This window comes from Drosophila persimilis, unplaced genomic scaffold (assembly GCF_003286085.1).
Source record: "Drosophila persimilis strain 14011-0111.01,24,50 unplaced genomic scaffold, DperRS2 tig00000520-arrow-pilon, whole genome shotgun sequence".
NCBI lineage: Eukaryota > Metazoa > Arthropoda > Insecta > Diptera > Drosophilidae > Drosophila > Drosophila persimilis.
Genome location: NW_020825317.1, coordinates 1,082,631 through 1,109,236, shown reverse-complemented (window position 1 = coordinate 1,109,236; position 26,606 = coordinate 1,082,631). Strand labels below are relative to the sequence as shown.

General features: G+C 36.5%; 1 protein-coding gene across 1 annotated transcript in view; it reads left to right on the top strand.

Moving 5' to 3' along the window:
* The window catches only part of LOC6603374 (neuronal acetylcholine receptor subunit alpha-7), a 277,292-nt gene that overhangs the window by 190,711 nt on the left and 59,975 nt on the right, over positions 1-26,606 (top strand). The window contains exons 11-13 of the mRNA XM_026990084.1: positions 13,534-13,643; positions 21,024-21,178; positions 21,288-21,404. Coding sequence (XP_026845885.1) covers positions 13,534-13,643; positions 21,024-21,178; positions 21,288-21,404 — 382 coding nt within the window. The remainder of the gene's footprint in view (positions 1-13,533; positions 13,644-21,023; positions 21,179-21,287; positions 21,405-26,606) is intronic.

Below are 26,606 nucleotides of genomic sequence, written 5' to 3'. Positions count from 1 at the left end.
GAAAATGAAACGTGAAAACAAAGAGAAAAAAAAACACCAAAACAAACGTAAAGATCACGAATAGAAGCTAAAAAGAGTAAGAATAAGAGGAAGGATAAGAAGGAGATAAGAATTCAGAATTTGTACGAATAATCAGCACTGCAATGCCAGTAGTTTTTAATCAAGTCGGTTTTTTGCGCACATTCGTATAAAGACGATATAGCGTTAATGCTAGGCATAAGCAAAAGCAATAATTTGTGTTTGTTTTGATTTTCTTCTTTTATCAGTGAATAAAATGTAGTTTACGATGATGTGCATATGAATAGCACTTAGGAATCAAGATGTATGAAATATGGGATTTTATAATGTTAGAGTAAATAAATATTAAGAATGGAGTAATAACGTGTGTTAGGTTTTCCATGATGGGTTAGAAGAGGATAGTTACCGTGTTGTAACCGCTTAGGGATTTTCCCATAATCATTGCCATTGGAAAATCATTGGTGGGGTGGGTATAGAGGCAAGAGCGTTACCATAACATCTAGGTAATTGCAAGCGGTCTGGTCAGAGTCCCCAGGTACTTTCTTCTTTTTTTAAGGTGTTATTGTCGTGCTGCATGTAGAGTCAGACAGGCTGTACGGGACTCTTGATAATATATGCTGTAGGTGTGTTGGAACGGACGCGTTAGAAATATCCAGCTGGAGAAATTTTTAGAGTGGAGAAGATGCATGACCTACCAACATTGCGTGATACTTCCGATGATGAGCTTGCACAGGTGATCCAGGTGCAGTTAACAGGCCAGTTGAGACAGACCAGAATAACCTTATAATGTTAAAATTTAAGGTTTTATGTTTTTATAGAGTTATAAGTGATTTGTGTATATTGCGTGTGCTGCTAATATGCTATTTAATATCTTTTAAACGGTCCATAATATAAATAGACTTCAAACGAATAGTAGGATATTGATTCGTACGCTGGCGCAACAAAAAGATGGCATATATGTATATTTGTATAATAAATGCTCAGAGTCTTTATGGTAAGATTGATGAGTTCCGATATATGTTTGAACAATCGAATGTTGATGTAGTTTGTGTTTCGGAAACGTGGTTCATGCTGCATCTATATGATAATGTCATTTTGTGTACCGGATTTGATCTATACCGATCTGATCGGGAAGGAAATGGTGGGGTGTTGCTGTATACATAAACAAGAAACTCAAATCCAAATTAATATGCAAACACCCTCCAGAAAGTGCAATAGAATACTTTTTTATAGAATTATCGGCCTATAACAGTTCTCCTAAACTACTATTGGGCTGCCTGTACAGACCACATCGCAAAACAAACTACAACCAAGTAATTGACGTAATTTCAGACTTATCAGTAAGCTATACTTACGTAATTATAATCGGGTATCAAAACAGCAATATACTGAAGGAACGACATATGGCGTCAGCGATGGCATCGTTAGGCTTGCATCACGTCAATAATAGTAGAGCAACACATTTCTCAAACACTGAAAACACATTATTGGACCATTGTTTTGTTAATGAAAAACAAAAAATGGTTCTATATAATGCGTTATCTGTCCCAATATTTTCCAGACACGACTTACTTTTCCTGACTTATGAATTTACTAGAATGAATTAACTGGAATATAATATTTAAGATGGATGATGTTAATTCCCAAGTATAACAACTACGAGTTCATATAACGTGCCTTTATGAGAAATTCGTACCGCTGAGTAAATTAAAGATTGCACCAAAGAAAAATCCATGGTTCAACCAATGTATTGCACCCAATATATCATTAAGGGACAAAGCATATAACAAAGGGAAACGCTACAGAACGTCTGTTCATTATCAAGAATTTAAAACTTTAAGGAAAAAAACCAACCAATTAATACTGACAGCTAAAAAGTGTTTTCATTCTGTAAGGTTTCAAACTGCAATATCAACAAGAAGGACATGGCGGGAGCTCAAAGACTTGGGAATAGGGAAAAGGACACATAATACCAAAATTGATGTACACATAGATGAATTAAATAGAAAGTTTGTGATAAACGGGGTACCTGAAGTAGCATATAATCACTATCTTAACAAAATACCGAATAGTTCCTGTGATAATAACTTTAGATTCATGTGTGCCAGTCAGTGTGATATCCTTGAATCTGTGCTTAAAATTAAGTCAAATGCAATGGGACTAGATGAAATACATCCAAAACTTTTAAAAATCTTACTTCCGAAAATATTGCCTCATGTGACTTATATTTGCAGCACTGTCTTAACAAAATCAATGTTTCCAAGTACATGGAAGCTTGCGAAAGTAACCCCGATCCCTAAAAGAAAAAATGAGTATAGACCAATATAAAATCTATCGTTTTTCTCAAAGGCCTTGAACAATTAATGTCACAATAAATTTGTACTTTCCTAGATAACAATGCACTACTAAATGACAAACAGTCAGGTTACAGAAGGCAAAGAAGTTTTACTACGGCAATATTATATATAACGGAAGACATTAGATTGACTTCAGTAAAGCATTTGACACGGTTAACCACGAAATCTTATGAAGAAAACGAGGGGGAACGTTGTGAGTTGCTGCGTACACCGCAACTCTACAGTTATACCCGATAATAAGTCAGTATGGCTCTCCTCCGGCAGACGGCGCTAATATTAAACGAAACGACAAAGATTGCGTGCGAGAGAGATAGAAAATCAGTCTGTGCGTGACGTCGGGCGCTGCGTAGCCACTGCAAATTGATTTGTTCCTGTTGGCTATAAAAATTATCTGATCTGATCCAGACTCAGCAATCTGATAGACATGGTCATTCTCTATGATTCTGCGTTTTTAGTTTTCTCGAATCTGCAATATTGTGGATGCAACAGATTCTCGTCCTTTCTGGGGGCGGAAGGGGGTGGGGCGAAATTCTGAGATATACGTTTTATAGTGAGATCTAACAGAAGTGCGGATACCAAATTTGGTTACTCTAGCCTTAATAATCTCTGAGATTTGTGGTTGCCCCAGATTTTCGTCCTTTGCGGGGGCGGAAGGGGGTGCGGCGAAATTTTGACACAAAACGGTCAAGGTCCGATATCACAGGAGTGTGGATACCAAATTTGGTTGCTCTAGCTCTTATGGGCTCTGAGATCCTTGAACTCATATTTTGCAATTGGCAAAACCGACCATGAAACCTGTGTGTTAGAGTGAGACAGAGCGAGAAAGAGTGAAATTGTTTTCGTGATTCTGGCTATAATAATTATACGATCTGGTTCAGATTTTGCACTCTGTAAGATATAGTCATCTTCTACGGTTCTGCGTTTTTAGTTTTCTCGTATCGTCGAAATTGTGGATGCCACAGATTTTCGCCCTTTGTGGGGGGCGGAAGTGGGCGGGGAAAAGTTTTGAAATATTTTTGTAGCAGTGACATATCACAGAAGTCTGGATCCAAAACATCGTTGCTCTAGCTCTTATAGTCTTTGAGCACTAGGCGCTGAAGGGGACGGACAGACGGACAGACGGACGGACGGACGGACGGACAGACGGACAGACAGACATGGCTCAATCGACTCGGCTATTGATGCTGATCAAGAATATATATACTTTATGGGGTCGGAAACGATTCCTTCTGGACGTTACACACATCCACAAATCTAATATACCCCAATACTCATTTTGAGTATCGGGTATAACAATTACGTCGCGCAAATATTTTATTTCTCAATTTGTCAATTTAAACTCTTCTCGAAATATATTAATTTTGTAGGTATAAATCGCCTTAGACATCTACCGTGCATGGTGCATTGATCAAATCAGTCAAAGCGTGTAGTCGGAAATTGATTTGTTCCTTTTGGTTATAATAATGATTCTATCCGATCCCGATTCGACAATCTGGTAGATATAGCCATTGTCTATGATTGAGCGTTTTTAATTTTCTCGTATCTTCAAAATTGTGTGGGCGGAAAAGGGTGAGACCAAATTTTGAAACGCACTTGTCAAGGTTCGATATGACAGGAGTGTGGTTACCAAATTCGGTTGCTCTAGCTCTTATAGTCTCTGAGATCTAGGCGCTCACTTTTAGCAATAGGCAATGCCGACCATGAAACGTGTGTGTTAGAGAGAGACAGAGCGATAGAAAATGATGCGATCTGGTTCTGCAGTCTAGAAGATATTGTCATTCTCTACGATTCTTTTTTTGGTTCTCTCGTATCTTTAAAATTGTGGATGCAACAGATTTTTAAATACACTTGTAACAGTATGACATATTAAAGAAGTCTGGATATAGAAATAGTCGTTGATATAGCTCCTATAGCCTCTGCGGACTAGGCGCTCATAGAACCAGACAGACGGACAGATGGATGGACGGACAGACAGACAGGGCTCAATCGACTCGACTATTGATGCTAATCACTAATATATATGTATGCTTTATGGGGTCGGAAACGCTTCCTTCTGGACGTTACTCATATCCACCTTCACCACAAATCGAATATTGATAAGGGACATTGATAAAAAGATAAACAGGATTTTTACTTTGAAAATAGGATTAAATTATACGTATTAATTAGCCCCATAATTGGTTTCAGGATATTCGCAAAAAACGGGACAAAAGAAAGTGGTTTTGTCGTTGCCCACAAAACCGATTTGCCGATTTGCGCGAATGCGAAGATTGTTTTGCATTGATGTCGTATAAAAATGGTTTTGATTTTATCTACAAACTATTTATACTTCTTTTGAAATGTTAAACATAAATGTTAAAGCAACAAAATTAACATTTGCTGATTTTAGGGAAATGTATTCTTGATTTTTAATTTTTTGGAAGTGCTCATACTTATTTACATATGCATCAGTAAGTATACATATATACATATATGTATATATATATTTTTTTTTTATTCACAAACTAAATTCAGCGGCTCGGCTTGAAAGTTTAGTTGGCTTGGTTTTTTTTTTAAATCTCCCGTAAGATATCCCGTTAAAGTCCGAATGTCGTCCTTATTCAAGTTTAGAAGCCTCATGTCCGATTCAAACCTTTCTTGGCGAGAGCATTTGCCAAGTCTTGGAACCCGCCCTACCGTGAGGGAGTTGTGTGCGTTAGTGTTGTGTTGCTCATGAGTGAGTGAACAAAAAAGAGTTGTTCACTTAAGTGAGCAACTGAACATGTTCCGTTGTTTTGCGGAATTTGGCTCCTCAAAGGGCATATTGCGATCTGGCACCTGTTGCTCATATTTACTTATGCGTTTACTTCACACTTTTTGTATTACCGGCAAAGCTGTTTACTCTTTCAAAAATTCAGTCTGTCGCTAATTCGAAAGTATATTGAAATGTGCATGAATAGTGAACAACTGAGTGAGCAAGTGAGCAACTGAGCAAGTGAGCAACTGAGCAAGTGAGTAACTGAGCAATCTAAGAGAGCAATATGAGTGAGTTGACTCACTTACTAAAATAGAACAAGTGAACATGTTCACCAAAATGGGCAATGTTTACCCAACACTAGTGTGCATCAAGCTGGTTGAGATATTGAAAGCATTCATCGACCAGTTTTGATTTGATCGTTTATGACCTCAGGGCTAATGGCGCTGCGGCTTACCTGTAAACACTACTTAAGCATCTGTGGGACATGTTATAATTGCCCAGATAAGGCGTTGCAGTTCGCCTAAATCAGCAACTGCTTTGCTTTGAGAGACCGTTGTCCACCACACAATTGAAGCATAGGTGACGATTGGTCTGAAGACAGTATTGAAAGGTCGTTCGTTTTTAATGGACGTTCGTAGGTGCGCGTTCCAAGTGAGTTTGGAGTCACACGACTTTACTTGGGAACTCAATATTCATTCCATTCAGGGTAGGCTTTTGTGGAGCTACATGGAAATTGACTGGGCTTATGGTTAACTATTTGAATACAAACCATCCCTGGGTTATGCTTGATGCATGCATTTCTAAACGGTCTGGTCATATATACCTACTCGTATTTATATTACATCATATTGCTTAGTTATGGTTGAGCCGTCTGAAAGGGTATCAAATTCTGCGGCAGGGAAACTGTACTTTCTTTCTGGTTACCTGTTGAGTGAAGAATACATTCATCTGAAAAGCGGGAATGATGACAAAAGCGCTCTTTCAGGCTTCTTTCATATATGTATATGATGGTCATTGATTTACTCCATCAGCGGAACTGCATATGCAGCACAAAAATACAAACATGTATCTATATGTATATGTATCTGTGTAAATAAACAAGTGTGGCGTAAGTGTAGAGGTTTACGAGAATCTCTCATTAATACCTTGATTCCAAGAGCAACATATTCTCTGGTGAAATATGACCCTGAGATGTGACATTCGTCCTGTGACCGAAACTCTTCGATCAGTTGAATTACTTGATTTTATTCCTTCAAACAGTACACTTTTTTAACTTTAACTTGTTTCCCTTAACTCGTATTTTCTTCCATACAGCAGCCTAACCAGGTTCTTGTCATAGATGGAAATTTTTCATAGTGGAACCAGGATACAATATAAGTTGATGTGTACTTTGTCTACACAGCACCAAAATCCCCATTGTTTTTGTTTATGACAGGGGTCGGTCCGCATATATTCCCGTTCTACGTAGTAAACTGTTCTACATAAGCGGCAGCTCAGCAGCAAAGCACTTTTCTATGCACTTATTTATGTACATATGTATGTAAGATAGAGCCTTGTCGACCCCTTGTTTATGATATCCCCTTTAACCTTTCGTGGTTTTTAATCGCACACGATACTCATTGTACCACTTATTAAATGGAAGAACTATTCCATAGCCTTTACTTGTCCCCAGGTGTGACTATTTTTCCAGTTTAACTGGATTAAGCCAATGGGAATATTTATTTTATTTACTCGTATATCACTTCTTAATCTTGAGTTGTATTTTAATTGAACTGGCGGTGTTGGTAGCTCGTACCACATGAGGATTCAGTAAGGTAAAGCGGATTACATTCTCATTCGCATTCATTGTTTTGAGTTATGGAAACAATCGTTCATATAAATATATAATACCCACATATACATTTATTTTGTTTCACAATATCGTGAAAATACTTCCTACCAACTGCATGCTACCCCCACTGCACACTTTCAACTCCAGCATATTTCTCTATGTACTTAAATATGTATTTCTAGTACGCATATGTTTGTACATAAGATAGACACATACTATATGTATACATAAATACGTTTACACTGAACACCAACAAAAATACATATCTATGTTGACTCATCCGGAACACCAAAACATACACAAATCCTAAGTGAATTAAGTGTATTAAGTGTACTTGTTGTACCATATATGTACATATTTTTTTGTAACGAGGACTGGTATGGCCGCTGAACTTAATTTATCGAGTACGAGATCATCTGCAAACGAGTAAGCTTACTATTCGTATATGAGTACTCGTAGATGGTCAATTCCGTACATCTTCTATAAAGCTTTTATTTTTTTATTTTTGGTCTTGAAACTGTTTTTGTATATGTTGTATATATATTTATTACAACATTATTTATTTTACAATCGTTCGTGATATTTCGAGCATTTTTTTTTTATTTTTGGTTTTGAGATTTTGGTGTTTCCGTTTCTGTTCTGCTCCGTTTCGCTTGTGCCAGAGAGGTTTTGCTAGGGACCACTACCACATAATGTAAAAGAAAAAATGTTCTTGTTGGCATGCAGGAACACAAATGTGCCGAATCACCTAGCTTACTTTCCCCCACCTCGAGTCAAATTCATCCTAACAAATCTAGAAACACCTATTTCTTCGTTCCAGGACCTATTCAGTGAATGAATGATGTTGATAGGTTGTTAAATTAATTTGAAGGATGGTATGATTCAAGTGGAATTCGCCACATGTGATATAGAATTCTTAACTAAAACATATAATACAAAAATCATACTTCGGTTTTGTATCTTAAATAATTAGGCCTATCAGTATCCAGCAGCTGATTAAACGTTTCAAGGAAAATCTGGTTAATACTAAATATTTAGTCAAAGGCGTTCAATTCTGGTTAGAATAATTATCCAGCCTTGACTCTCAATTTCAGCTGTTGCATTGTACAAAAATTTCGATGTTCGACTCAAACGTAATGATGATAAAACAAAGTGTAGCCACTTTCGGTCCAAAATGAGGATGAATAGCAATTGGAATTAATATTAAACCAATTCTACCCGATCTCGCCCACCACAAAGTCAACACACCCTCAGACCCAACAGAACCGCAGGTACCTACATACTGAACAAGTGCGAATGCGTGACCCTGGTCTAATGAAAAATGGAAGAGCGGTAGGTTACCCAACTGGGAATGGCATAACAAATGCAGATTATGAAACATGACGTGTGAACAAGACCTGCCCTGCCGGATCTTTGGACTTCTGCGACACTTTTCACTTGCGTTCCTCCCTACTTATACAATCTCATTAATCTATTCCCTCAACCCCTGTAAAACACGCGAGGGGAGACAACAATGTAAATAATTATGTACATACACATACATCTATACAACATTCATACATCTGTGTCCTATGTAGAACTATGGGAAAATACTCTTAGTTTTAGTTTTTTTTTTCTGCTATCTTTAGTATTTTTATCTTCCTTTCTCTACAAACTTTTTAAGTCGTCTGTTTGTTGGCGTTGATATGCCTTCTCGAACTTAATCGAAATGGATATTCAACGTATGCACGGCACAGAGTATGGATATACATACATAAGTATGTACGGTCGTGTTCCACCAGACTTCAATTAACCTAAAAATGAGGTTGTTAAGACCACATATAAAAATCTTACAGGTATAGGTTATATTCAGGTCCTAATTAAGACTGAAAAATTTTTTTTGAACGGACTCAAGCATATCTTGTTATTTTTGGTAATGGGGAGACCAGATACAGGAACCATATTCCAAGATAGGCCGTACAAGAGAAACGTAGAGTAGTTTAGTGGTATGGAAAATTCCTTCGCCAAGGAAGGACTCATTTGGCTTTATTCGAAATAGCGGATATATGAGAACTTAAACATAAGTTATGTACGAAGATAATGCCTAAGTCATTAACTTTGTACAGGCGTTCCAGGGAAATGTTATGAATTGTGAAGTCAAAAAGGTAGGCTTGTTGCGATGGAAGGTCTTGACGTTACATTTGGAAATTTTAAGAGGAAGAGCGTTAATAATACACCAATTGATGAGAGCGTCGAGATCTGATTGAAGAAATAACGGGGACACCGGATCGCTGTAGGAAAAACATCAGCATACATTAGGACTCGTGAATTAGTTAAAACTTGGGGAAGATCATTGATAAAGATGTTAAATAATAAGGGACCGAGATGGCTACCCCCGGCACCCCCGAAGAGAGAAAAACTGTTTTAGAAAGAAAAGATTGGAAGTAGACACGCTGAGAACGATTGCAAAGTTACGTATTAGTCCAGAAGAAGAAGAAGAAGATTGTGATTAACTGAGTCGAAAGCTTTACTAAAATCAGTATAAACTACGTCAGTTTGACATTGTTTTGCAAATCTGGCAGTTACATAGGAGGAAAATTCAAGGAGGTTAGACGAAACTGAGCTATTTTTAACAAATCCGTGCTGTGATTCTGATAACAGGGAACTACAAAAGTGTTGGAGCTGAGAAGTAATAATTGTTGCGAAGAGTTTAGGAATGGCAGATAAATTGGAGATACAACGGTAGTTTGAGACGTCTGATTTAGACCCCTTTTTATGAATAGGAATTATGTAAGATTCTTTCCAGACGGTGGGAAAATCACGAAGCTCGAGAGGTTGAACAGTTTTAAGAGAGGCACGCAAAGAAAATCCGCATAAAGTTTAATAGTCGTTAAGTGACGCGAGAATAGAGGGAATGTTATTAGAAGGAGCAGAGTAGCAAAGTTGAAAAAATGTAGCAAATATGTTAGCAATATCGGAATTGTTATCTGTATAAGTACCATAATAATAGGAAATTAAAATAAGTAAATATTAATTCAAGTAAAAGTTTGCGGCACTAATGGCTTCCGTTTCTGTTCCATATGTTGCCTTCTAAATAAAATAATTTTTCAGCTGCTACACATGCAAAGCGGCCGATCAGGGTCTCCTTAATACATTAGGTTCATACATTTTTTGTTTGCACTAGATTTTTTTAAATTGCGTGGAAAAGCCAGTCGCTCTTATTTTAGGTCGGTCTGCTTGTATAGGCTTTTTGTTATTACTGAAATCATTAGAGAGTTTGATACTTCTTAAAGACGCTAACAAACAACATATAAAAGTATTAGGTTTTAGATGTAATTGTTCTATTTTCTTGGTTAATACCACAGCATATCAAATATATATACCCGATATACCCGGCACCCGCAATACATATTGTAAAACTTGCAACCGAATTCCGACTGGCAAGAGGTCTGTGAGAAGAGGATCAAATGAATTATACTTTAAAATTACAATTTAGCTAGACTGGGTAAACATTGTTTCTGCCACAAATAAATGACACTGCTCTTTGACTGCTGGCACTGCGGATAAGTCAGCAAACACAAATATATCATGGTTTATTATGCTATCTCCGTCTTGCAGTCACTTGAAGTCTGGTGGATTAAAAGTTCGATCAAAATTAGGAGTAAGGGATCGGTTAACGTTATTATTTACTTTCATTTTTTTGCATTCAACATAAAATGGATATTCGTCAGTTAACAGTACACATTACGCTTGATCCTTTGATCTTCAAACTTTCTCACAATACTGAACAAAAAGATCGTTCTACTGTCATCGGCGCAAAATATATAACTGAAGTGAAAACTCCTTTATTGACGGGACCGAACTATTTTCTGTTTTGAACTACTACAAAATTAATGCGTGCCCTTTTTTAAACTAGTGTACGTTTTTAAATTTTATTATATTTGTCGGGAAAATTCTTTAATAATAAAATATAAAACATTGGATTGGTCCTCAAGCTACCAGATATCGAACAACTTTAAAGAGGAATGATAACGGATAGCGATTCAGCTAGACACCTACTTACACTAGTCAATAGCTAAAAAAAACGATGGTTTTTTCTCACTCGAATTTGAGGTTTTCACTCAACAGACTTAGGGGCACATCAATTTACATATGTAGATATTAGTCATATTATTGATTTTTATTTGTTCTTTCTTTTGGGATGATGCTGTTTCAGATGATTAATTATTTTTTCGTTTCCCAAAATATTTCTGATTTCGTTTTTAGTCGCGACGTAGTGTGGTAGAGTTTATATACTGTTATTATTACTATTTTGTTGCTACTTTTGACGTGTTTTTGAAGTTCCAACCACCAACTACAGGCATTTCCATTTTGTCCTACATACTTGTACTCCGAACCAAAACCTAATTTATGTACATCAGATTAGCAATTATACGTAGCAGACTATTGTTTGTCTCCTATACTTGTAAATAAAATACACGATATGCATACCCACATATGTACATACATATATGTATGTGTAAGCCAACGTAACTCTATTCATTCATGTATATACACTAGTCTATCGGTACTAAAAACAACATGTAGTGCTCCTCCGAGTACATTCATTTTTGCTTTAGACTAGCGGCCGTACTCAGAAGAGCTCCAATATTCATACTTAAAAGGCTTAGAGTGTTCCATGCAACTAATGCGATAGGGTCAGCGTGTGTGCCCCAAGCAAAATATTTTGTAGAGCCATTTACAAACCTAAAATTAGATACTGTCCCACTGGATGACACTAAGCGCAGTGATTCTGGGCTTGAAACAAATAGACATACTTAATTACTTACTTAATAGCTTGTTCCAAACATTCAAATCGGTTTATACTTCGGTTTTCGGTTTATACTTCTCACAACGAAAGTACTATCAATAAAAAATCAATTTGTCCACATTATTTTTCAACGCATATGTTAATAATGATGTTACAAAAACATTTAGCTCATTAAAGCGATAAATACCGATAGGAATTTGATTTTGTTATTCAAAAAGAAAGCTCATACCATATGTTCATCACGATATTCAGTTGACTTCTTTCAGTATCAAGGTATACATTAAACTTCAAATTGACTTAAACTAATATGCATACATACATTTATCAAATTCATATATTTACATATATGTTGTATTTAGTGCATAAATATCTCTGAAACCAAATTTCCAACCTAATGTTCGATGAAAGTAAACAGCTTAAGATCTGAGACGAGGTTTACTATCCCTACCAAAGTTTTAACTCTGTGTATAGTTTTCCAATTTACATTAATCGTTTGATTTCCTGATTTTTTAAACGCAAAGCATTTTCTGCATCACTGTGCATAACATAAATAAAGGAGCTTTAATATTAACAATAAACAACCCAGGCCACTTAAATCAAACAAATAAAATAAAAACTTTCTAAAAAGATCGACCCTTTAAAAATAGCCTCTCAAATCCAAATTCAACTTAAATGAACAAAAACATCAAAACCCACAACAAAAATATAACCATTGTGATACCAAAACAACCTTTATACACCACCATAGAAAACGTCTTAAAAAATGTACTGCTCAAAAATGGAGAAAATTTTAGATTAGATCTCGATTTTTAAACAAAAATGATGATTGCGGATAATTGGTTGTACACTAAAACAAATGACGTAAAAGCAGGTAACAACTAGTCGATTGTCTAGAAATTAAGAAGGTGAGGTGTGTCGTCACCTCACGCTTTCAATAGTGGGAGGACGACAAAAAACCTAGCTACCCAAATGCGCGGCTCAGTTCAAAACCAAACCTTTCACCCCAGCGCCAACGGCGGACCTGGGATCGTTATGAAATGAGCCACAAATTTGAATTGCGCAAGGCCGCCTGTGGACCGTAGGACTGTATGTTGGACTCGTTAAACTTAGGGCTAAAAATATTATTGTATATTAAACTGAAGCGAATTATATTGTAAAATAACAAAACATTCGCTTACTTAACAGCTTAACTTAATTTATTGTTTTTCTCCTCTCTTTCTCTTATACTCGTGCTCTTTTATAACAAGAAAACAGAATTCCACCATTTTCTTACCTTTTTTCTACCCTCCTCAAAAACACACTCAAGTGGACTTTCTTAAAAACTGAGACACAATCCGAGTATACACACAATTACGCGATTACACACATATGAACATGCAAGGCTAACCATTTAGTAACTATATTACTTCAGTGTCTTTCAAATTTTACAATAAACTAAAATATACATAATTATGAAAATTAATTTATACCATAACCTTACATATACCGGACGATAGAAGAGGGTGTTTCATTTTTGTTGAAACCCTATAAAAAGACATACATTAACACAATAAAGCGCAGACAGATACCAACCAGCAGAAGTACATGCACATGTTACTGTACTTACGTGTATGCATTAATGTACTACATATTTACATATGTACATGCATCAGCAGGTGCGGTTAGGAAGCAATGGAGGAACAGTCCGTTATCCTCCAGTCATCGATATCGATTGGGGACTAGGCTAAGAAAAAAAGAAGAAAAATCACAAAACGAATCGAACAATTACCACAATGTTTGTGTAATTTTTGTGTCCTTCTAGGAACTTATTTCAATTGCATTATGTTTATGGTGGCCTCATCAGTTGTGTCAACCATACTTATCCTCAATTATCATCATAGAAATCCAGATACGCATGAAATGAGTGAATGGGTAATGTTTATATATTCAAATTAACAAAACTAACTACTTACTTATTTTATAAAAAAAAAATCAAGTTCCATTGTCGAGTTTTAGTTTCCGAGAAATACTAATTACTTTTTATATCATTTATTCATCTGAGGTTTATGCATACAAACATATAGTATGTATGCATATTTATATCTATCATTTGATTCATACACTTTTTTTGTCCAATAAATTTTCCAATATATTAGCAATATAAACACATACACATGTAAATATTTTTGCGATCATGTGCTCTGCATGAACGCACAGGAAACGAAATTTTTTGGCACAGATCGAGTGTACTCATTTTCATGCATATGTATGCAAATATTTTTTTTATTTTTCAGTGATCTGTGTAAATGGTCCAAATAAGAGCCATGCATGGATTCAATCCTTCCGAATATTTTCACGTCACTATGATTACAAACGAACATTTCAAATTTGTATTCTGTTATATTTACAGTTCAATTAGAAACAAGATATGCTCGTTTTGAAATTAGCTTCGTTCCGGGAAAAATTAAATGTTCATAATCAGATTATCAATTAACGTTCAGATGCGCCAAAACGACAACATACTGTGCTTCTAAATTGTTGATGTACATTTTATATACATGAATTTTCAGCATCGGCCTACCATCGTACATACTTACACATACATATGTACACACATATGCTCGTATCTAATATTGCAAAAAATCAAAGTTCCTTTTTGGGACATTTGGGACACTGACATTTGTAATGTTAATATATGCTTTTCTAAGATATGCGTACTGCATAATACGTTTTTAAAGAATGGATGTGGTATTTGCGCAATTCCATTAAAAAAATTTTCAAAAAAAATTAAATTTTATGAAGATTTATTAGAACATCAAAATGGTCCTTTTTAGTTGGTCTTAACAGAATTACAGAATTGAAGACATTCACCATTTGTACATATTTAAAATAAAATAAAATCGTTGCCCAATTATCAAAACGTGTGCAGTCCAAGAGAAATTTGTAATAGACATAAATGAAATAATTTTTCCTACGAATCAAGCCATTTAATTTTTGTTTGTGTGTATTCAGAAGAGACCATTCATACACTAGTGACAATTTTACGAGTGTGCAGACTACGTTATTTTCCTGTTAGCATGGGCGAACGAATATTTATATAAAATAGGGTCTTTTGACAAGATTCGGCACTACAAGATAGTTCCATAAGCTCCTAATCGTTTCAAAATACAAACACGAATTTTAGGTATAGTCTTTGGTACTTAGATTTACCGTACTGTGCAAACCTGCAGCAGAATCACTGGCAGCCTGTGCTATGAATATACTTATATATGTTAGATAACTGAAATATGAATTATCTGAAAAGAGTTACACGCCGAAGCTACGATTTCATTCTTTAGCTATGTATCCATTGTCAAAGTGTTGATTAGTTCATGCAGAGCTCCGCACAAATACGAACTCCACTCAACTACACTACACTGCACTCCTCTCCACTACTACACTGCACTCCACCCGCTGACGAGTAAAGCAAAATATCCAATATGTATTGTACATACATACTTACATATATACACACATATGTATGTATTTACATATATTGAAGCCGCACACAATTAATCTACGCACATTGAGGAAAGAAAAAGATCATCAATAACAAATTTACGGTCCGAAGAGTAAATATATTAATTATACCTTACACACATACATATGTGAATGCATATATGTATGTATGTATGTATGAATTGTACAAAACTTGCACGCAAAAGCTCTCTGACAATCACACGCACACGTAGCTTACTAGACATATGTACATACATACATGCATCCGAGTACAGTTGCGGTCGAAATAATCGCAGTTATAATGGCATCCTAACAAGTTTTCTCTTTGGGTAAAATTGTGTAATCTGGATTAACATTCTTTATAAATTCGGATTTTAGCTGACCCAAATAACACCGTTCCGTTAATTCAAAGCGTTATTCTCGCTCTTAAAATTGTAGAAAACTGTGCAAAAAATATATACACTGCTGCTTAACTGAATAGGATCATTATTTTCTTAAATTACATAGCTGCATATATCTTTTTACATAACTTGCCTATTTTGATTAAATATTTTGTTTTTATATATTGATTATTGGTTAATGAAACACGAAAATTTCCGGTCTCCAGAAAACGTATTTGTGTAATACAAGGGAAGTTCAATAAGTGGGTTAATAGGACAACACTGCTTCTGCCAAAATGCATCTTTCAGCTGATTTTTGTCAAAACTTGAAGAAGATGCTCTATTTTGTTAGTATATTACAGCCATTGTTAGTAGAATTCCTCGCTATTTGAAGACAAGGTGGAAAAAAGTGAATTTCGTGCGCTCATTAAGCATTATTTTTTGTGGAAAACAACCAACACTGTAACCAAGGCTAAGTTTGATGAATACTATGGGAATTCAAACCCAAAATTTCAGTGATAAAAAAGTTTTTTTTCTAAATTTCGGTGTGGCCGTTCAAGCACGAAAAATTTCTAGCGTACAACCAGAAATATTGAAATAATTCACGATCGGAGATTCAAATTGCGGAAGATTGTGGATAGGCATAACCAATGGGGTCAGTGGTTTCCATTTTGATTGTTCACTTGGTTGAGAAAGCTTTCCGCAATGTGAGTGCCACGTGTGCTCACGATCGACCACAAACGTAATCCTGTGACTACTACGCAGTAGTGTTTGGCGATTTGATTTTCCGCCGTTTCGTAGCAGTTGATGATACATGGATCCACCACGACACAGTGGGTTTCTCAAGGTAACTATGCGCCAAAGAATGCCAAGCGAATTTATTCACATTGACTACCTTCGAAATGGTAAAACAATTATGGAATCTTATCAAGTCGATTTAATGAGAATTTAAAAAAGAAATGTCCGCCATAAGGAAAGGTCTTTTTCAGCAGGATGCAACAGTTTCAATTCCATGAATTAGGCTACGAATCGCGGGTGAGGACCCGCCCTATTCTCCGGATTTAGTCCCGAGTGACTATTTCTTGTTTCCAAACCAGAAGAAAAGCAAATGCCTATTTTTAGGACCTCGACAAATCATATTTTTTGTTGGAGGGGATGCAAAAATTAAAGAAAAGAGTATAGAGCTAAAAGGACACAATGTTAAAAAATAAAATGATTGTTTCATTCAAAAGGTCACGGACCTATTGAACAGCCCTCGTATATACATATAGGAAAAAAGTAATTCCTACGAGCATTTACATACATCTGTATTTTGGCTCAACTAAATAAGTTCAAGGGAAATTATTGTAGTTTTTGGTTTTTGTAATGAGTAAACGCAGCACAGTGGGACATTAGGCCATTTCAGCTTGCTAAATAAAAACCTTCTGAATGAATAAAGATATACTCATGAAATAAAGTGCATTTAGAAGAAACATTTTTTTAAATTTAGTCTGCACAAGAACATTGTGCTACGATGTCTAAAAATTTTACAATAATGTGTCAAAGTTAAACTTTGTGGACGGTGCATATTTTCCTATATAAAATACAAATTCGCTATGCAAAATATTCCCATATTTAATTTGTAATTTAATTAATTAATTAATTAATTAATTAATTAATTGTCCAATTTTATATTTTTGTATTTCCCACTTTGCAAATAAAATCTAATAATAAACTTAATGTCTCCAACGAATAATTATTTGCCGACTTATTTTTGTGTCTCAAATGTCTAATATATGATATATGTACATATATGAATGTATTCGTATATGGATCTCATTTATTAGTTTTTGTATTTATTTGTCTTTACAAACATATTTTTCATAAGCCGTCCCGCTTCTAGGTAGTTTAAACTGACATAACCTCGCACGAAAAGCGGTAAAAATATGATTTTTTATTGGATTTTATGCCTTTATACAGCACTTTTGGTCCGTTTTTCGTGCAGGTTTGCGTCCCTTAAGCCGATCTAGTATCTAACAACTCAAATTTGCAGAATTCTTTTTAAAACTTAGGTAAAAAAATATTCAAAGAACATATACAAAACACAAATATCGGGGAAAAATACCGAATATATTTGTGTACATTCAAGTCTAAGTTAAAAAACAGCCAACAAATTAGATTGTTTGGAAAATAAGTTTATCTTTAGAACGGTCTATGCAACGGGCCATTTTTATACAGAGTATTACTACAAATGAATACATACAATAAAAGATACCACAAAAATGATACAATAAACCACATAGAAGGTATGTACATGAGTTACATTTTTTTCAACCTGAAAGATGCAGTATGCTAAAAAAGTTGAATACATTTTGGCACACTGAAACTATTTTTAATTTTGAGTGCTCATATAATTTAAACTAAACGGCCAAATATTTCTAAAATTAAATTTTCGAAAGCTCTAAATTAGCTTTGTCTATTAGATGCGTATATTTGTTTCATCCAAAGGGCTCATAAAATTCTTTGGCTTTTGCCACCTCTTTCGGCTGATGTTCCACTGTGCGCCGTATATTTTGTTTCTCTATCTTGTTTCTGTAAAATTGGTCGCGGCAAAGGGTCAAATGATTTTAGATCTTCTACAGCAAAATTAGGTAAAGAATGAGGTACTAGTGAATGTAATGTTAAAAGACTTATTACTAGAGATTGAGTTACAAAAATAACATCTTTCAATAATGCTCGGGTACACGCCTTCGGTTTGCCAAAAAATATATGACATAGATGACAATAATTTTAAAACTTTTATGTTTTCCAGTGAAAAAAGTAAAACTACTTATATTTTGAAATACGAAAGGAGGAATGTAGTTTAAATAGAAGCCACAGTGTAGCTCGAGTAGCATAATGGCTTGTGGGGTAATATCATTAGCAAAATTCATTATAACTTTTTAGATACTCATTTCACACTTTTGGTGTCGTTGCAGACAAAAGTTCGATTTTTTTAAATAGATTTTACCGGAAATATGAGCTATTAAAAAGCTATATTTGGCAGAACTGAGTAAGATCCTGCGAAAGCACGGTTGATGAAAAACTATCTGGCCAAAATTTAGGAAGTTCACATGTTTGCATTCGCTTATGAATGCTGGGGAAATTCTGTATTTAATTTGATTTTGTAGCCACGTAGCTTTGATTCTATACCGTTAATTGCCTTTATGCAAAGTCTTTAATATTTTTGTTTACGCTTAGTATAATCACATTTGTCACACAGAATCATCCAATAGAAAAATAACGAGCAAAAATTTCAATATGTATATCAAATTAAAAGTTCATAAAATTACGACCACTAAAGGCTCATTCTTTAACATAAAATTAAGAGCAGCTATTAACCTTTAAAACAGTTTCCGGTATTGTTTGTGGAAAACAAAATACATATGTATGTAGTGTGAGTGATTTGTAGATATTGTCATTAGTGGAGGGCTTTTACTATGACCGCAGCTGTACATATGTATGTATGTTGGTTTACAATGGTATACTAATAATAATTTACTGAAATTTTTGTATCTCTTGTGGCCGTTAAAGTTAATCTCCATATAGTAGCAACATACAACTCTACTGAATGACTGGATTCCTTAGGTAAAGAGGCTAACAGAATTAACTTTTTCTGTGCTGTGATTCTTTAAATATTATATCTGTTTCAAAATATTTAATTGCTATTCAAAAAGTCAAGCTTATCCGTGAAAATTCGTAAAATTTAAATCCCATCCTTAAAACGACAAAAGTTGGTCAAATTGTGCAGACATGCAACAGACAAAAATTGCTTTCCCAAGCACGTTTTCCAATAATATTAATTAAATATAACGATTTATCGTGCAAGTCCCATAAAATATGCTGCAGGAGGTTTTTTGTCGTTTTGCTTGTTTTGGGAACACTATAAAATTCAGCAGCTAATTTTTCTGTTATATGTATATTTTATTGTTATTTTTTTTTGCCGATCTGAGTACTGGGGTAGAAAACCCGATCAGCGAAAGCCAGTACATATATTGAATGGAGATTTTTCTCAGGAAAATTTCTTTGTCGATCTGCACGCTTATGTTGGCTGTCAAATTATATACATATAGCAGATTATTGAAAAAAAAACAATAGAATTCTACTCAAATTTAATTTCCGCCTATTTAGATATATGTACAAAACAAAATTGTTAATTTTGATTATCCAAGCCAAGTCAGTCAGAAGCAGTATGCAAAATAATATGAATTAAACGCCAGAGATGTACATACATATATGGAATATAATTTTACTCGTATACGCACATCTTTTATATTTTTTATTCATTTCTGGATATGGAGAATAAATCAAAATAAGAAATTTCCCTAAGCACCTAACCTACAAACGATGTCTCCTCTTTCGCACAAAGTGACTTGAAACTTCTAAATAAATCTAAATAATATAATAAAAATTAATATAATATATAAAGTAAAGTATACTGTCGAGATTTACTAACAATACCATTTTGTGCTCCTAATAGTAATAAATAGTAAATTTGCTTTCAATATTATTAAATCAGAATAATTTCGATTTCGATCATATTTATTATTCTAATTGCATTTACTCGTCATATAACTTTCCCCATATTATTTCATATACTCGTAATTACCTACCTGATTAAAACAATAACACCACCAATAATCTCACAAAATTCTTATTTTTCTAACAAAAACTCTGGCCAACTACTACAAATACAACCACCAACTACGCTAACCGGCAACTCAACTACTCTCAACGCTAACAACTCAACTTAACTGCTTCCTCAACTGTCTTTCTGTGTATCTCTTTCTTTCTCTCACGCTCTCCGTCTATTTGTCCCTCTCCCTATCCCTGCTACTTCCTGCATAAAAAACACCAAAAACTTACAAAAATCAATGGCATTCGTAAAAACCGACAACATAAATGACATGCAACAACGCGAAACCCAATCACTTCCAATCATTCCATCCTGTTCCACACTGATATATGTACATACATATATATAATTACAAAATACATATATCCCATATCCGACCAATGTGCTAAAAAATGTACTAACTAAAAAAATCAAATTTACAAACCGTAACGAAATAAACACTAAAACAATTAACCAAATACTACTAATCCAAAAACTTTAAACTGTAATGACTCTCATTCTGTCCATTCAATACCATATCATGCGTATCAACGAAAACTGGAACGAAAACTGCTGTCACTACTGTGTCTTTACAACAACAAAAATTACGGAAACAAAATAATAAAAAACTTCGCCAAACCAAAAATATACTGACATTAACATTAATCTGAATCATAAACTAAAAATCAATTCAAATCAAACAAATCGATAAAATTGGAAAACCCTTTGAAATACTTATTGCTATTATTTTTAACCGCATTACCCAAACACTCCGTCTCTCTGTCGAACTCGCACACACAGATAAGAGTAATATTCCTTTATTGGTTACCTTGCATATTGCGCATGCAAAGACCCGGACAGGTTGGATACGAATGTCCGCCACCGCCCTCCTCAGCGGGCTCGTCGACAGCAGGCGACAAAAAGCAACAAATACAAAATGTTGAGCTCAAGGAAAGGTAACCGCCGACTGTTTCTAGTGTTTCCCCTTGACCCCACACTTTGATTCTTTGATATTTCTACTTTGTCAGTCCCTAACTATATTATGTCGTTTCAACGCCAATGCAGGTCCTCAAAGTCGCTGCTTGCAAATGTCCTTGACATAGACGATGATTTTCGCTGTAATCATCGATGTGCCAGTTCCACATTGCCGCACCAGCCAACATATTACAGGACAATGTACAGGTGAGTACTGACCAACAGGTCAAATATTGATGTCCCAGAAATCATTTTTGGTTCTTTTTATACCCGATACTCAAAATGAGTATAGGGGTATATTTGATTTGTGGTGAAAATGGATGTGTGTAACGTCCAGAAGGAATCGTTTCCGACCCCATAAAGTTAAAGCAAAGACTATACAATACCAAGATGTTGCATGAGGAACAAATTCTTTGTCAATTTTCGTTTGACGCTTCATGGTACGGGCGCGCGGGGCTATTACTTCAATTCTCTTTTACGCTACCTTCGCCTCCGAAATGCTACTCGGCTTCGTCAATGCCTCGGTCAGCGTCGAGTCGGTGTGTCTCGAGAGATAGGATACAAAAACAAAATATGAATCGTCTGCGTGCCGAAACCGTAGGGCAGCGTGGTCGCTGATGTCTTTGGCGCGGCACAGTGGGGACTCAGCCGAAATAGTAAAAAAATTGTATGAGTGCTTTCGATAAATTTAATGTACGCAACTAATAGAGAATTTTCCAATCAAATTTTCAAGATAGTTTTAGTTTAGGAGATATAAGCACTCAAAGCTTAACATTTTTTCAGTGTGCAAATATTTATTGAACTCATATTCACTAACTAATTTAGCAAGCTGAGACGGCCAAAGGTCCCACTGTGCCGCTCCAAAGACATCGGCGATCCGCGACCACCGCTTCGACGGTGCTGAGGCTCGAGAGTCCAGAATTGCCGAACAGACGAAACCGATGGGCAGCGGGGTCGCGGTAGAGACGAAGTACAGGCGAAAAGGGAATTGAAACCCCGCGCGCTCCCTCGTGCCTTTTGGGTTCTAATGTTAGGACCCGCCATAGAACAGCTTTTTGGTCGCTCATGCAACATCTTGGTATTGTATAGTCTTTGGTTAAAGTACATATGTATATATATTCTTGATCAGCATCAGTAGCCGAGTCGACTGAGCCCTGTCTGTCTGTCCGTCCGACCGTCTGTCCGTCCCTATCAGTGCCTAGTGCTCAGAGACTATAAGAACTAGAGAAACGAAATTTTAAAATCGGACTTCTGTGATATGTCACTGTTACAAGAATGTTTCAAAACTTTGCCCCGCCCTCTTCCACCCCCACAAAAGGCGAAAATCTGTGGCATCCGTACGTTTTCAAAGATACGAGAAAACTGAAAACGCACAATCATAGAAAATTACCATATCTATCAGATTGCTGAATCTGGATCAGATCGGATGATTTTTACAGCCAAAAGAAACAAATCTATTTGCAGTGGCTACGCAGCGCCCGACGACACGTTCAAACTGATTTTCTGTCTCTCTTGCACGAAATCTTTGTCGTGTCGTTCAATGGCAGCGCCGTCTGCCTGAGGAGAGCCATACTGACTATGTATCGGGTATAAATGTAGAGTTGCGGTCGCTGCAGCAACTCACAACGTTCCACCTCGTTATATAATTACACTGTTACACTAGGCATCAAACCAACTTTTTCTGATAGACTTGGGGCTTAAGAAATGTTTTGTTGAGACAACGAGCTTTTTCGCTGACTGTTCAAGAATTTCACAAAGTAATGTTTTCCGAAACGTTATAAATTTTATTATAGGTAATTTGTGTGTTGAGGGTGGCCGAAGATGCCAGAGCCCTTTTACAATAGTATTAGAGAGTGATACACTTGGATGAGGCAAGCGAGTCGATCTCGAGCCAAAGTAATAGATTGGGGACAAAAAGGTTCTGTTCTCCAACTATATCAAGCGGTAACTGTCAGAGCACGCGCAGCTTCTGACGGCTTAGCGCCGGCATACAAAATAAGAGATAACAAGAGCGAGCATAGATAAAAAATAGATGATTAAATGAAAGCATGTTGCTGAGAGAGCATAGATGAAGCTACGCTAGTTAGTTTAGTATAATGACCAAAATGGAAAATAAAGTGAACGAAATTTACACTCGGTCTTCGCCCGAACATACTCACCCCGTGAAGGATCCATGCCTTTCACCTCAACTCGCAGAGGCAATAGACATAATTTTGCAAGTGCCCTTCGGCTGACACCTGTAGCCATCCTGATCAAGGCGACTCGAGATACGCCATCTGCTCCTGGGATGAGCTCGAGGATTCTCGCTAGATGCCACTTCTGAGGAGGGAAGTTCTCGTCCTTAACTAGAACGACATCATTGACGTGAAGCTCCGGATTCCGGGTGAGCCACTTTGTTCTTTCTTGAAGACTGGTTAAAAAAGATTGGCGCCAGCGAGACCAAAAGATTTGCTGAAGCTGTGTGACCTTCTGCCAATGGTCCAAGTGATCGACTTTTAAATGAACCAAGTACGGCTCCAAGAAGGTTGTGATAGGGACGCCAACCAGAAAATGGCTGGGCGTGAGTACATCGAGATCTGCAGGGTTCTCTGAAAGAGGAAACAATGGCCTTGAATTAATGATTGCACAGATATTGCACGCGAGAGTGCGCAGCTCATCAAATCCAAGAAGCGAGGATCCAAGGGCAAGTCGAAGATGATGTTCCAAAATGTGGCGATCTAGGAGGAATGAAACGCCAATGGATGCAATCGTTGAGACAAGCTTGAGGCCTTTTGATGACAGTCGCTTAGGATTAGCGACTTAAGTTCCGCTAGTTTGTTCCGCGCTCCAACAAAATTTGTGGCATTATCTGACCAAATACGAATCGGTCTTCCACGGTTGCAAATAAAACGGCGAAGAGCAGAGAGGAACGCAGACGTTGTAAGATCCTTCACAAGCTCGATGTGAGCCACCTTAGTGGAGAAACATATAAAAATGCTCATCTTCTTGGACGTTGACATGCAATGACTGCATCTTTCAAGAGGCGATGCAGTTACTGCACCGTCAAGTGGCCCGTGTTAAACCAGCAGAAGGCTGTTACGCGCGGATCCCAGGCAAAACGCAGCCCTCCTCCCGCCCAACCGACCGAGGGGCGCTGCCGCATGACGCACGGTGCGTAGCCGAACCGAACGCGAACATGCCAGAAAAATAGCTATTAGACTAACATTCGAGGAAAATTAGCACTAAACTTACTAAGAAACTAAGAATGCAATAAAAATACAAATACCCTTTACAATTACTAATTACTAGAAAGGTGTGTAAGGATTAGTAATTTAATAAGAGGAAGAGCATTAGTGGTGGATGTTGAAATTTGAAGTGTAACCATAATATGATCTGTCTGGCAACGCTAATTAACATAATGTACATGAACAGCGAGAGCCTCTGTTATCTCTCGTCTCTCCTATTCGTATGTAAGTACATATGTACACATGTCATCTCTTCAGTTCTGAATAAACCACTTATGAGCACAGACGCGTCGTTCTCTATTTAATACATGACAAAAGGCGCAATTCACAATAGGTTATGGGCCCAGATCACCGAAAGATCGGGCGTGTATTAAAGACAATTAAAAAACTGTGGTAGAACTGGAAGTTAATATTTTGTTTGATGCAATTGCAAATAAATCGTGCACCAGTTAGAAAGTGGCGTGTAGCAATTAAAACAAAATGAGTGTGTCTCTGCAAATTGAAAAATTGGGGGAAGACAATTACGATGTGTGGTCTATGTCCATGCGTAGTGTATTGATCACAACGGATTTGTGGACATATGTAAGTGGTAAAACCGAAAGGCCACAGGAGGAAGCAGCAGGAACACAGGAACACTTGGCACAGTGGGACAAGGCTGATCAAAAGGCGTTGGCATGTATTATATTAAATGTAAAAGCAACGCAGTTGATGCACATAAAGTCGTGCACAACGTCGAAGCAGGCGTGGAAAAAATTACGCGATGTACATGTGTCAGTGGGACCAGTGCGAAAGGTACAGTTATACCAAAAACTTTTGCGGCAAAATATGCAAAACGGTGATAACGTGGTACAATATGTAAATTCTTTCGTGGAAATTACTGAAAAGTTAGCCGAGCTAAATATCGACATTCAAGACGAGCTAAAAGTAATAATGTTGTTGTCGAGCTTGCCCAGCGGTTGGGAAAATTTCGTCGTGGCGATAGAAACACGCGACAGTCTGCCGTCGTTCGAAACGGTAAAAGTAAAAATACTTGAAGAAGGAGCACGTAAAGACGAAAGAGACGATCGTGAGCTTGCTGTACAGGCAGTGTACGCACACACACAGACTCAAAGAAACGGTGCGCGTTCGAAGAATTACAGCGCCAGTCGAAAAGACAGCAAACGAGACGGCCAGAAATCCAACGAGCATCGCGAGTATCGAGGAAAATGCTACAAATGTAAACAAAGCGGGCACCGCGCATCCGAGTGCAAAAGCAACAAAGATAATACGAAAGAGTGCGTAAGGGATGAAAAATCAAACTGTTTAATGCACAGCTGCGTTGTTAAGCAGCGAACAAATTCTTGGTGTATCGACAGTGGGGCAACATCGCATATGTGCTGTAATAAAAATTTGTTTGAAACCTTTAATAAGAAAAACACAACCATTATGTTGGCTGCAGAAAAGTATATTGAGTCCCTAGGTATTGGAACTGTAAAAATTAAATCAAATGAAACAAATATAGAATTGCGAAACGTGTTGTATGTGCCGGATTTAAAAATGAATTTTTTGTCGGTGAGCAAAGCAGCCGAGTTCGGGAATGTCACTACATTCGGAAATTCAGAAGCTTTAGTGCGAAATAAACATGGACATATAATGTTGCGAGCGGTACAAGAAAACAATTTATACGTGTATGGAGTGGAAAAAACCACTGATGCAGTGCATTTGATATCCGATATATCTCTTGCAAAAAAATGGCATAGCCGCTACGGGCATTTAAATTTTCAAAAATTTAAAGAATCTTTGTGAGAAAGAACGTGTAATCGGGATGAAAATTAAAAACGTATCCGTAAACACAAATTGCGACACATACAATAAGGCTAAAATATGTGCATTGCCGTTCCCACAAAAGGCAGAACGTGTTACGAAAAGTGTTCTCGAATTGATCCATACCGACGTATGCGGACCTATGAATGTTAAATCTCTGGCTGGAAACCGTTATTTTGTTACATTTATAGACGATTACTCGCGAAAAATTCACGTATATTTTATGCGCGCCAAAAATGAAGTTTTTAAGAAATTTAAAATGTATAAAAGTTATGTTGAGTGCCAAACTGAAAAAACAATCAAAGACTTGCGAAGCGATAACGGTACTGAGTACATAAACAATGAATTTACAAATTTTTTAAATGCGTGCGGAATAAAAAGA